This window comes from Convolutriloba macropyga, unplaced genomic scaffold, assembly GCF_964194025.1.
Source record: "Convolutriloba macropyga unplaced genomic scaffold, txConMacr16.3 SCAFFOLD_2489, whole genome shotgun sequence".
NCBI classification, from domain to species: Eukaryota; Metazoa; Xenacoelomorpha; order Acoela; family Convolutidae; genus Convolutriloba; species Convolutriloba macropyga.
This window is the reverse complement of record NW_027450328.1, coordinates 20,067-34,024: the sequence shown is the minus strand read 5'-3', so window position 1 is coordinate 34,024 and position 13,958 is coordinate 20,067. Positions and strand designations below refer to the sequence as shown.

General features: G+C 35.3%; 1 protein-coding gene across 1 annotated transcript; it reads left to right on the top strand.

Annotated features, from left to right (window-relative positions):
• Window positions 1–79: 79 nt before the first annotated feature.
• Window positions 80–13,196, top strand: LOC142355794 (vesicle transport protein SFT2A-like; the record flags this gene model as incomplete). Its single annotated transcript, XM_075407851.1, has 4 exons — window positions 80–178; window positions 1,193–1,284; window positions 1,611–1,787; window positions 12,881–13,196. Coding segments are annotated over 4 exons (429 nt in total), but the record flags the coding sequence as incomplete, so codon positions are not given.
• Window positions 13,197–13,958: the final 762 nt, after the last annotated feature.

Sequence of the window (13,958 nt, the reverse complement as noted above, 5' to 3'; positions counted from 1 at the left end):
ATGGTATCGTATTTGACAAAAAATCAATTCAAAGATTTTTAGACTCGTATACATATATTAGAGTGTGTGTTGTGTTTAGAGTGGTGGCTTGGGAGGGGCTGGGTCCAACCTGACATATCGGTCGAGATTGCAGGCCTTCGCCATCTGTCTAGTAGCCGGCATACTCATCGAGACACTGGTTAGTGAACAAAGAACATCCACTATATCAACAATAACAACAAATACTTATGTTGGAGACCCGCGAAGCGCAATCAGAGTCTAGGAAATAAATCCCACTGAAGTTAAACCCATTATAAAATTGAATTTTGGTCGTTATGATTTGTTCCGTTGTGATAGTTTCATATAGAAATCCCATTGTCTGCGAGGCATGGCTAAACAGATTAAATGCATTAAACAGATTATACAGTCATGAGGTTTTTTTTCCGTGGGGGTATTTTTCCTTGAGAGTTTCTTTCCTATGTAAAATTAAGTTGGCTTGTTTTCCGTGTTTTTTTCGAAAGGGACAAGCACAGTTTCAGTTCTTTTGAATTTCTTCAAAAAACATGTTGTCAAGATTTGACTTAGAATAGGTTTACTTTAGTTTAGTTTGTTATGATTTCAACACATATCAATCCATTATAGGTACTAGCATCAGAGTACTGTATCATAAATATTGCTCCTTCTTAAGATTTTGCAATTACTTAAAATTTGTCACTATATTTCTTGGAATTTCTAAGGTTTCAAAGGCAATTGATTCAAAAAATTTGATAGTTGATAGTTGATCTTGATTTCACAAGACTTATATGATCTAGTCTCCATCTAGTCTCTATCAAGACTTGGTCTAGATACTGTTATTATTTGAAAGAAAACATGTTTTTGTTAGATCAAGAGTTATAATTTTTGAGAAACAGCTGATTGAGACCCAGGACGACAATATTCTCGATCGGAAAACATCTTAAACAAACAGCTTTATATCAGTACTGCGGTATCAGATTATTTTTTTAAAAAAATTTTTTAATTGCGTTAAGCAAACTGTGGAGAAAAATTCGAAAATCATTAATTGATAAAGCTCTTTTTTATGTTGATTTCTTCGGGCTTCATGCAGCTATTTGCTTATTGTGGTTTTGTAACATACTGGGTTAAAGAAAAAAATATCCAAATATACACAAACTAGTGGACTAATGAGTTGATTTTTGATGTGATGATGTTTTAGGGCTGCACTGGGATGTTTATGGAAGTTAACAAGAGGACTGTCCTTTTATTCCTCATCTTCACTTCTGTCGGAAACTTCGCCATCATCACCAGGTACGCCTCAGCATTCAAAAAAGGATAACAATTTTCTTCAGTCAACAACAACAACAAAAAAAACAATCTATATGGCAAACCTCGAGAGTAGACCGAACAAATTGTTTTAAATAAAAAACTGACCAATGACAAAATTGTGATTTGTTGTCATTCGCGGGTCGAATTCCATGCCTTTCATCAAAATTTTGCGCCTTGAACAGTAAACGCGACTTATTTTGCTCATTCGGCAGAATTGATGCGTTTTTTATACATCATAGTGCAAACATACTGCATGATTACTCTCAACGCACCTAATGTAGACAACAGTATGCGGGTATGTACTTCAGCACAACATTCTTGGCCAGTCTGGCAATCCAGAGACGGCAGTTGACAGAGGAGACGAGGCTGTTCTCTGGACTGGTGTATGTGGTAATGCTATTGGTGAGTTGTGCTGTGGCCCTGGTCCTCAAGAACCCTGTCCTAGTCGCTCTTGCCATATTCGCCAAGGACTTCTCAATCATATGGTTAGAGCCAAATTTTCACACAGGTGCAATTCCATTGCTATCCATAAGTCTACCCCGGGCTGCTATGATAAATAACTCCAAAGAGTCATTCTAGGCCATATATGATTCTTAGTAATCATACTGGGTCATCATTTCTCAGTAGGCATACAAGGATTATTAAAACTCATCAAAGTTTTTTAACGGTTTTGTTCCTCCCCTAGACGAACTCCGACGCTTGTCTCGCAAGGTCTTGCAAGATTCTTGCAGATGACGCTTATCTTGCAAGATGCAAGATCCGGAGGCCTATCTTGCAAGTAACTTACAGGATCTTGTAAGATAGACGTTGATAAATGTTGAAAAAAAGTTGCAATTTTATTGACCGACTAACTCAACACCCATATTCTCTTATGATTTCAGTCCTTTGAATGGAGCTCTCGGTTCAAAACAGAAACATTCATATCATTTTTGCCTTCAATAACGTATTTGAAAAACTCAGTTCCAGAAAAATTGTATACTGGTGGTTTCAATGGCTCATTCTGTACAAACTAAATGTGAATTGGTTGCTAAGTACTAAAAACTGTCGTTGAAAGACCTCCAGTATCTTCCAGCTTATGATATAAAATGTTTTAATCAATAGTTTGTCCGTAAATGAGAATTTTCTGTGATTCCCTTCAATTTGAGTTATTATTAGGTAGCAAGTACCAAAGAACCAATTGTCAGTAATCAACTGAGAGCATGAAGACATCTAGTTCCTGCCAAAAAGTCGAAAAAACACTTTTTCTGTTGCGATAACATAACGTTTTGCACTGAATAATTATGTGCTGGCGAAAATCATAAATGGTCGCTATTGTCAAACTTCCAAACCGTTCCAAACCCATCCTAAAGCAGAACAGTGCTACTGTTGAAGTTTACACACTGGTGAAAGAAAAAAATTGGGATTCAAAATTTCTTTGCCGTAAAACAGTTTTTCTCTCTGTCCTAAACAAAAAATTTCACATCAAATTTACCGTCAATAAGGAAAAACTCGTTTTGAGAAAACTTTTCAATGACCGTTTTCAGGGTTTATTTTATCCACACAAAGCGCGAATTGGTAAGTCAGCGATAGCGTTAAAGAAGGCCTCCGATGCCTTCCAGTTTCTGGATTAAACGTTTTGTTTGACATTTGTTCATTAAATCAAACGTTTCTAAGATTTTGAATTATTATTAGGGAGCAAGTACTACAAAAACCAACGTTCAGTAACCAATTGAGAGTGAACGAAAACGTATTAACTGCAAAAAGGTCTATGACACATTCTCCGTGGCGATAAAATAACGTCTCTTGCTGATTAAATATGAACCTGGCAGAGATCGAAAATGATCATTTTTGTCAACATTCCAATGCATTATAGTTTCCTGCTATAGCTAAATGGCGCTTCTATCGAGTCCTACACACAGTTAAAGAGAAAAATTTCGGTCTATTTTTTTTCCTGGTATCAGTTTTGCTCGTGGGCCCAAACAGCATGTTTCATATCAAATTTACCGTCGAAGACGTATTTGAAATGCTAATTTCCAAAAATATTATACAATAACTATTTTTATCAATAACAATGCGTACACCAAGTGTGACGAAGTTAGTATGTGACAAGTAACATAACCAAATAATGCAATTCGTGTTGTTGAAACCATATGTCACTTACCTGTAAAACAGATATTACAGAACATTGTTTTCTCTTTTGATTGTATAATGGTATTGATCAATTGTTTGTAATTCGAGAAGCCGTTTCCCATCACATCTGAAAGGTTTTTTATTTCTTCTATTTCTTTTTATTTTGTCCTGCTTGTTGAACATTGTGCAGCTGCTTGGTGTAGTACAAAAAAGGCAACATCATATTTGAAGTGTATCCTATTTTAAGAAACACGGCTCATGCCGGTTTGTGCATTGCACAGATATTTCCGACAAATTTTGAAAGACACTTGAAACATTTAACGAACATATTTGAAAAATTCTGACTAGATTAGCATACCAAATGACAGCTAGGCGCCCAACAGGCAAAAACGAGAGTGAACAAGCTTAGAGAATAACATGAAATAGGAGATATCAATTTCGGGACCTGTTGAAGTTAAAGTATTTATTCAAAAACGAAATTTTCTCATCGACAACGCCAGTACGAAAAAAGAAATCTTGATGTTGTTTGAAGTATTGCTCGACTGAAAAAAAGATAAATTTCATCCAAGATCACAGCTAACGATCAAAGAAATATTTGTCTTTTGCAAATAATAAAACATAAAAAAGGTCAAAATGCTCATAGGTTTTCGGTCAAGTTTCATAGCACTACGCTCTCAAATTCATATTTTGGTTTTTGAACGCTATATTAACGCTATTTTTTTGCTATTGAGAAAAAAGACAAAAAGATAGGCAAAACATTTAAAAAATTGTTGAGAAAGTTGAAATATTTACCAAATATAATTAAAAGTTGAGGTCTTCATATCCAATTTTCCTCTGTTGCTAAGATCTACTCAAAACAGATTCGCAAGCTTTAGAATTTCATTAGCCCCTGGAGTATAGGAAAAAATATTGAGCAAAAAATATTACTACAATTTTTGTTTTTAGTTTGAACATTAGCGTTACAAACCGATCACCAGCTTCTAACAGGGTAAGGAGTGTCGTCGGAAAAATAAGAACAGCAACTTCCAATCTCAAAAATCAAACTGAGAAAAAATTAAATGTTTTGACAAAATTTTGAAAAAATGCACTGTTTTGGGCTTGAAATCTTCAAAAACTGGTGTTTTTACCTTTAAAGGGGGCCTTCTCAGCAAATAGTTCACTATGTTCTACAAGTACACTTAATTTTCAGGATTCCCGTCAGGATATCAGTTTGAACAAGAAGTCCATGTACTCAGCAAAAATCAAATTGAAAAAGAAGAATTGGAATTAAAGAAAAAAAATAAGCGTTCTCAGGATTCCAAAAATTCCATTGCCATTAAAACATTAAATTAGATATGATTAGCTGCAATTGCCAAGACATTAGATATGGTTACTAACAATATAGGTTTGTTTTGGTCTGTAAAAGCAAAATCGTATCAAAGATAAAAGTAAACAATGATTTTTAAAATTAATTGGAAAGAGTCCGTAAATAAAACATACGCCGAGCTTTCATCGCACATGTTTTTTGTTGAGGCAGAAAAATCACAGAATTAAAACAAGCAACCGTGTTCCTCCAAAGTTTCAAACATTTTTGACCAAAATAGGGACATAAATATAAACCAGACGTGCAAAATAGCAAAGAAAACAGTCGCTGTTCTTGTTGTAAAGCTGTCGCAAACCATTACTTTCCATGCTAAAAAAACATAATTTTAATAGTAATATAGTTCAAAGAACGGACAGAAAAAAATTCGAAACTTTTGATGTAAGAATAAAGTCCACCGTCACTAAATTTTCGTTAACATTTTATAAAAAAAATTTCAAAACAAATTAGTTTTTGTGAAACGCTATGAAATGACTTTATTAGAGGCCAGCAGATACTTTGGTTGACGTAAGACACAACACGAAGCAACAGGCGCAAAAACTTCTAAAATTCTTAAAATTTGCTAAATGACTACTTGAGTTTCAAATAGAGTTATAAAATAAGTTCAAAAAGCAGTCTGGTGCTCCCATGATGTTTCTCATTACACATTTGCTCGAAAGACACAAACTGGAAAAACTGGAAATATGTGCTATACCTGAAAAAGTCGATACCTAAAAAGGCTGACAAGACCAATTAAACGCTAAAGGAACGGTGATGGGTCGTGAGCGAAAACCAGCTAACAAACAATTTAAAAAAACTAAGTTGGTTGTGGTGGGGTTGCAGTTCGTTAGATTTTGATTAACTTTGGTAACTTTTGACAAACTTAATTTGGCTAACATTTTAGATTTGCATTCTACACTAAAGGAGCTTTCAAATGATACCAATCTTGTCTTTCTAGAATCAGAAAAAAATTTCTTGGCTTCACATCATTGGCTCAAAGAGTTTTTCAATGTGTAAAGCAATGCAGCTTTAAACAAGTATAGCTCATCAAATGCTTTATAAGCTGTATCATCTATTAAATTTTTCTTCTGCGATTGAATAGAAGTATTTTTGTATACAATTAATAGAGCTTCAGGATTACGGTATGTTAGGGGTATATAGGCAAGCTCAACTTCTGTTGAAATGAACCAGTACTGGATTAGAACCAGCATCTGTAACGTGCGATTCTGTTTTAAGCCGCCAGCGAGTTGGCATCTCTTTTATAACACATTGTCTCCTTGTTCTTCAAGTCTTGACCACTTTAGCCAAACATTCATGGAAAAATTTTTGTCAACAGGTAAAGCTTCTTGTCAACTTCATGCGCATTGGAAAAGTACACTACGAAATTCTTTGTCGACTTTCTAAAATGGTGGAAGATTGTTTTGATAATCGTCAATATAAAATAGGGAGGCGTATTGAATATCTTCGCCATGACTAGGACGTTGTTACTTCTGCGAAAACAGCTGGTAGGGAATTTGCCTACCAGAACGAATAAGACTGTTGCAATACCGGAATCCCTTTTAGAGAATTATTCGTTTCAAACACAGAGCTGTAAAAGTCAGGAAGACATACATTTACTGGTGCTGTTTGCTTAGACTTCTAGTCCGGTTTTGCTTAACATCGCATCTATCAACGCCCGGGTCGAGGCCGAATGGTTAACTTGTATGAACTTGAAAGTTCTTTGCAAGTTCTTACAAGACGATGCATCGCCTTGCAAGTTTTTCTTCCAAAAACTTGCAAGTTCTTACAAGTTGACCATTCGACTTACACCCCCACTCACACACCACACACACACACACGCGCACACACACAAACACGCGCGCACACACACGTATATATATATATATATATATATATATAAATATATATATATATATATATATATATATATATATATGTATATATATATATATATATATAAAACCTGGAAAAGTGTGAAATGAAATTATAAAAAAGCATATTAAAATGAAGGGCCACTAAATTATTTTGAGAAAATGCTGACATTTGGATATGAAAATTCAATCGAAGTCAATAATTTGGGAACATTTTTCAGAAAGCAATCGCGAAGAAGCTAAATGAGATCTACTGTTTTTCAATGGAATTGCAAAGGATCTCTCTTGAATTGATAAAATTCTAAAAGTAACCATTTTGTCTTCTTAGTTCGAATTATATTATGCTATCAAAACAGTGCATCTAACTCCCACGCGCTTTCTACGGTAATTGACTGAATGTTAAATTGAATTAACCAAAAAGAGTTGTGCTCGACCGGGGAACAAACTTGCAAGAAACTTACAAGTTAGTCATTCGTCTTGCAAGTTCTTACAATTTAACCATTCGTCTTGCAAGTTCTTGCAAGTTAACCATCGTTTGCAAGAAACTTGCAAAATCTTACAAGTTAACAATCTTTTGCAAGAAACTTGCAAGTTCTTACAAGTTAACCGTTCGGTCTCGACCACCCCCCCCCCCCACTTCATCAGTTTTTTATGCCTCCAGCTAAAATTTATGGATCTTTCCTTTTGTGCACCCGAGTATGTTATGTGTCCCCCGTTATAGAGCACGAGTCATTTTGTTCTGGAATACTTCTGAAAGAAAGTTGTAATGCGGTTCACCGGAAACATTGATTATGCGGCAAAAATGCGATTACTACATTTGATACTGCTACGAATGTTCATGTAGATAATGACCTCCTCATTCTGTCCAAATTAATGAAAGAAGATAAAGCCGAACGCTATATGCACCTTCCGCACATTTTTGAACACAGGGGATGTACAAACAACGTGTTCAGTTTGACAAAAACAAGAACTGAAAGTGCCAGAGGCAAATTTGCAATTAAATTTTGCAGAACTTTAAACAGGGTTTGAAATGAAGTTAACATTGAAAGAATCGAAAGTCTAAAAAGAAGGATCATATCCACAATGTACCGATCCTTCAGGGAATGTTTTTATCTTATAATATATCTTAAAAATCGTTGAATATATCTTAAAATCGTGGAATATATCGTGGAATATATCTTAAAAATCGGATCGATTCCGTTCCCCCAGTTTAGTGGGCATATATTTCTTACGTTTTTTTATGCCCCAGGTGCACTTGACTATTTTTACGTAGTAACATATTATAAAACAATACATAATTTGTAACTGGGTTTAATAAAAATACTGGGGGGGGGCATAATTGATCCCAGAAATCTTAGTTTTTCAACCTGATAATTTATAAATAAATAACCAAAAGTCTAAGACTAATAGTTGCTAAAAATCCCTCAATCAGTCAAATTTAGATAACTTTATTCTGAGTATAACTTTGCCGAAATAGTTGATGGAATTTGAGAAACTCAAGCGAAAACAGTAGGAAAAATGCTTAAAACACTCAGGTGCACATTTTAAAATGCCGAAAGTCTGCAGTGCCAGATGTTAAAATGCCAGAAGTTGCTACTTAGCCAGAAGTTGAATTTCGTTGTATTTCGTCATTTTAAAATGTGCGCGTGACTTAATATCTCGAACTGCTTCGCGGTTCTCGATAAACGCCAGAAGTTCTCAGTGACTTCAAGCACAGTCACTTAACCATTACTTAAAATTTCTTCGCAACCTGAATAAGCTAAAACACAAGCGGGCTTCAATACAAAGTTTTGTGACGGATAATGAGCTTGCATTTTGGACCTAGGCTCGGTTATTGCACATTTTGCCACTTAACTCAATATGACTGAAACAAAAGCGGGGCAGTGGTGTCATTTCAAGGAGAATAATTTGCTTACAAAAGTTTCTTGTTAATCAGTTTTTTTTATTAGAGGCTCTTGAAATTTACAATGTTAAATTTTAAAATGATCTAGTGGCAATCTAATAAAGTTTCATCTTTTTTTTCTGTTTCATTTAATTGTGTATAATTTGATTCAAAAAATAATTCTTTACAATTAAGAAATGTAGAAAAAAACAATTTGTTATTTTTTATTATATAATTTGATGGCAAAAAATATTGTCATACTACTTTGCCATTTTGGACGCAATAATTGATTGTAAGCCATCCGTTTAAAATTTAACCCGAGGTGGCATTTAAGCCCTACTTGTAGTCTTGCCTCTGTCAAGTTGCAAGTTAAGCCTTCAAGTTAAGACTGCTCATTTCACGGCATTAATACAATTAGCCCCGGCTAGACATAAAAATTACCCTTATGTCTGGGAAGAGTTCCAGTTCAAATGGGCGCAGGGCGGCATCACTTGAGGGGCAAAATTACCTTCAAACAATAGGGGGGCATTAAAAATAGATAACGAATTATCAATTATCAAAGGCCACCTCAAGCTTACGAGGAAAAAGGGAATTCTCGCTTTAATCTCGAACCCACTTTTAACATAGCGCCACCCACACCAACCCCCCCCCCCCCCCTCCCCCACCCCACCTCCTCTGCCACCAAATGCTATGCTCCCACACCCCACAGCGTTTCCTATATAGTGACTATAGAATTCCCGCATTCCTCTCAATTTGGCAGCAATACCCGAAACAACATTGTCTGCTGTCGTGTGTCAGCCCCGGTACTCTTTTCATACAATCTTTAAATGGCATATTTTAAGGGGAAGTAATTCAATAAGTGCCTCCGATATTTCTGCTTTAATTTACGACGTGCGTTTCTAACCATCTTAATGAAAAATACCCCACGGGCGGCACTCTGCGTTATATTGGGTATTGGTGGGGGCGATGAGGGGGTGCGGGAGGGGGTTGGCATGGATACGGGTTTGGGGGGGGGGGTTGTTTTAAACAAGCACACCCCCTTAAAAAGCTCTGAATGGGCTCGACTGGGACAGGATTACGACCGAGCACTAAGAAGTTGGGCGGAAAAAGAAAGGATATGTTAACACGTGATATGAATGCGGTATATTTTTGGGGTCTAAGAACTTCATTTACATAAAGGGATTTTGAAGGTATTAACGCGGTTAATCCAATATGCAAAAAGCTATCTACGTATTTTGGCCCAGGATTGTTGAATGCGTAATTTTGAAATCTCAACAAGTAGAAAAGTAAGTTGAGCTCTAACTAAAAATAGAACGACGAATATGGAGATTTTAAGGGCATAATCTGTTTTTCTTTTCATACCAGACAAGCTTTTCTGTCAATCTTTTAGAGGATGACAAATTTTGTTTTCTGTCTTCAATTTTGCGTAATTGTTGTTCTCATTTCGATGAATTGATAATTAAGCGAAATTTGCGGCAGACAATCTAGAAAGTGTCCACTTGAATCTTATTCGATAGTAATACCAGCGTGTGTGTGTGCGTGTGTGTGTGTGTGTGGCGCGCGTGCGTACATGTGTGTGTGTGTGTGTGTGTGTTGTGTGTGTGTGTTTGTGTGTGTGTGTGTGTGTTTGGTGTGTGTGTGTCTTTGGTGTGTGTGTGTGTGAGGTATGTGTGTGTATTTGTGTGTGTGTATGTATGTGAGTGTGTGTCTGTGTGTGTGGGTGTGTGTGTGTGTATGAGTGTATGCGTTGCTGTGTGTGTGTTTGACGTGTATTTGTGTTTGTGTGTCTTTGGTTTGGTGTGTGTGTGTGTTTGTGTGTGTGTGTATTTTTTTGTGTTTTTGTGTCTGTGCCTGTGTGTTGGCGTTCGTGTGTTTGCGTATATGCGTGTACGGTAAAAAATAACGATACAAACAAATCAAGAAAACAAAATAGCAAAGACGGCAGTCGATAATCCAGATTTTTTGTACAGTCCCACATCTTGTCAAAATTAAAGATTTGGAAACGAAACCACCAACCAACGTCTAGTAAACAAGGTTGTTCACCCAAACAGTTTTACTTTTTACGACAACATCGAATTTATAGAGAAAACTAATTGCTAAATGTGCAAAAGAAATTTAAAACCATCTGGAGCAATTAATAGGTGCATGGGCGGCATTTCAAGATGGTTTGTCGATTATGGGTTGTAAGTCAACAATGAGAAATGCTAATCAACAGTTGCTGGTAGAAATAGAGTGCTAGCTATTTGTTGACGATAATCTTTTTTAGGAAAAAAGTTCGGCGAATACATAAGGATTGTGGATGTTAACCGATGAATTGTTTTTGAATCAGACTTTAAACAATCTTTTTTGACTTGTTTCTGAACTTTGTTGATAAAGTTTTTAGAAGGCTCTACAAATACCATAAGCTATCTTTCCAAGTCGCCTATGCTAAAGTCGGATCAATCATTTTTTTTATTCTTTCTAATAGATTATAGTAACTCTTATTTAAAATTAATATTAAATTAAAACCAAAATTTGTCTTCAAAATTGACGAAGTGATACTTACAATAAGAAGGGCTTTCGGAATCAATTTTAAAGTCTCACACCCAAAACAAAAATTATCTGATCTAGCTTTGGTTTTTTGTTTTTGTTTTCTGTGAATTTGTTTCTAAGCGCATTGTGTGCGTGTAGGGCTATGGTTGCTATGTTAGTCTAGTATGTACGAAGTTGAATAATTGGGTATAAAATTCAAGTATTCTTTTGTCAAGCGGAACTTGTCGGGGTTGAGAATTCATCGTAGTCAAACACGGATAATATATAAAACAATAAAATTCATAAGTTACTTCTCAGAAGATCTTTGTGTAACTTCAAGGAGGTCATACATGATACTTGTAGGTTTACCAGAACTCATATATGATCAAAGTATGGTTAACAAAAAAGTAGATAAATCTTTTTTATAGAAAAACGTTTTTTGTTGTTTTTAAGCAGGAATCACTGTTGTTGTTCCGCGTCTTCATCATCTGACGCGCCAAAATACACTGTTGTGCAACCAACTTTTTCTGGCAGCGAGTAAACAATTTCAATTTCGTTGATGAATCATAAGCAGCAATCAGTTTTAAGAGAAAAAAATCAGTTTTTTCATCTACAAGAATCTTAGATAAGGCACAATAGCCTTTTACAATTCTGAGATCCTTGCAAACAGTCAAAAGAAAAGTTCATGTAAGCAGGCATTTCCAAATATGTAGTTATCAGAAAATCTACGGAAAAAAATTTAAAACTGAAATGTTGACATTTTTTTAATGTTAGTTGGTATAAGACCATTTTCTAGGAGAAAATTGTAGGCTGTTTTAATCCGATTCTCTGGTGATTTTCTGTGTAAAAGGGACTTAACTTTTGATGTTTTTACTAGACCTTTGAAGCCACTCCTAGTACGAGAATCTCATTGTCTAAAAATATGTGTGATAAAAAAGTTGAGAGCTACCCCTAATTTGTTGAAAAACTTCTTTGAATATTTCCACGAAAGAAAATTCAAACACAGTGCAATTTTGTTTGGAATTGAAAATTGCGGATGTACTATCATTAAGATTCCTACAAAAAATTGCCCTAACAAGGCGTTTCTGAGCCAATAATATCTTGTTTAAGTTGGTTTTTGTTGTCGCATCATAAACAAGCAAAGCATAACGTATTGTTGGTTCAACCTTACTTCGATAAAACTTGTGCAGCTGCTTTTTCGTCAAAAATGTTCTACTGAGATAAACCATTCCGCAGAAACGGTTCAATTTTTTAACCACATGACTGATGATGTGATTGCTGAAATCCATTTTTTGGTCAATTAAAACACCAAGATATTTTACGCTATTTTGCCATTTTAGAGGATGAGAATCATATATATCATTGTATAATAACCAGAAAATATTAGAATCATCAACCCGGTGAATTAGCCGAATAGGATGGTTGCTTCGAGTCGAATTCTTTTCCTATAATTATCATTGTTTACGGTATTTTCATAGCTCGTTTAGTCTAGAAGCGCTTATCACTATAACAATTCAACATTTACATTTTAAGCAGTAAATGCAGTGAATTTAGGTGAATTTCTCTAATCAAGTTGCGGTTCATAGCGATGAATAGACTTTTATCCACCGCACTTTTTTTGCCGAACTTATCTTACTTAAGGTTTTCACTCCCAAAAGTAAGATAAGTTCGGTAAAAAAAAAGCAGTGAATAAGTCTCTTCATCGCTATTAAACGCAGTTTGCTCAAAAATTCACCAAAATTCACCGCATTTACTGCTTATAATGTAAAATTGTGATCTGTTAAATTCTGGTGTAAAATTCTGATAATTTATAACTTTGATCTGAAAGTACTGCTGGGTTTTCTTAGTTTGTATTTGTGTTTTAAGGTATTCGTTGACATACATCCCGTTGGCCAGAGCTGCTATGCGACAATGTCTAGCCGCTTAATGACGTCACACTACATGACATAAAAAAAGATGGCAACCAATCATCTATTATGACCATGGAGACAAAAGTAGACGTGTAGAAGGACAGATATCAAAAGAAAATTAAGAAATAGAGAAATAGACAGACAATGAAACGAGTTGTTCAAATTAACAATTGCACCAAAATAAACCAATTATTTTGATATGAATTGATCTTTTAATTTTCTACTTAACTTATTGTATTTAACATTTCCAATTTAAACAACAATTTGTTTTATTAGTCTTAATCAGAATAAATTATGTATTGCCAATAATCGATCCCCAATCCACAGTCTCATAATTATTTTCGAATAATGATAGCCGAGAGGTAAGGTGTGTAATCCACACGCCAACGATTGAGAGTTTAATTCCCTGCCTCAGTGAATCTGTCTGTTTGAGGAAGAGCTCTTACTTAACCAGATTGACAAAAGACCCGGGAGGAGGTTTCACCCCTATTTCACACCTAATCCTCCCCCCGGGGAGCTTCAGATTGACCATAAACTGACCAATCTTGGCTCCAATGATGGTACTACGTGAATGACACTGTCCAGTGATTCGAGAACTTTTATCGTGTAAATTCCGCCTGTAAGATCCCAAACAATAATAATTCTTCCTTGTAGGATCGTGCACCATAAAAATCTGCCTTATAAGATCTTGTAAGATCTAACACGATGAGAATCTGCCTTATAAAATTCTATACAATATAGATTCCGCTTTATAAGATCTTGCAAGATAAGAATTTGGCATTATTAGATCTTATACAATAAAGAAACTGCTTTATAAGATCTAGCACGATAAATAATTCTACCTTAGAAGCTCTTACACGATACAAATTCCCTAATCACTTGTTTGGGATCACAAATAGGTAAGATTATCTAGTTTTTTTGGGTACATCTCAGGGCGTCGTTCTTTAAGTAGAACGTTCGAGTCCTCTATCGTGTATATTCGTCAGCAAAATTTCCTTTAGTTGCGCCACTTTGCGTTTTTTTTTTTGAAAAAA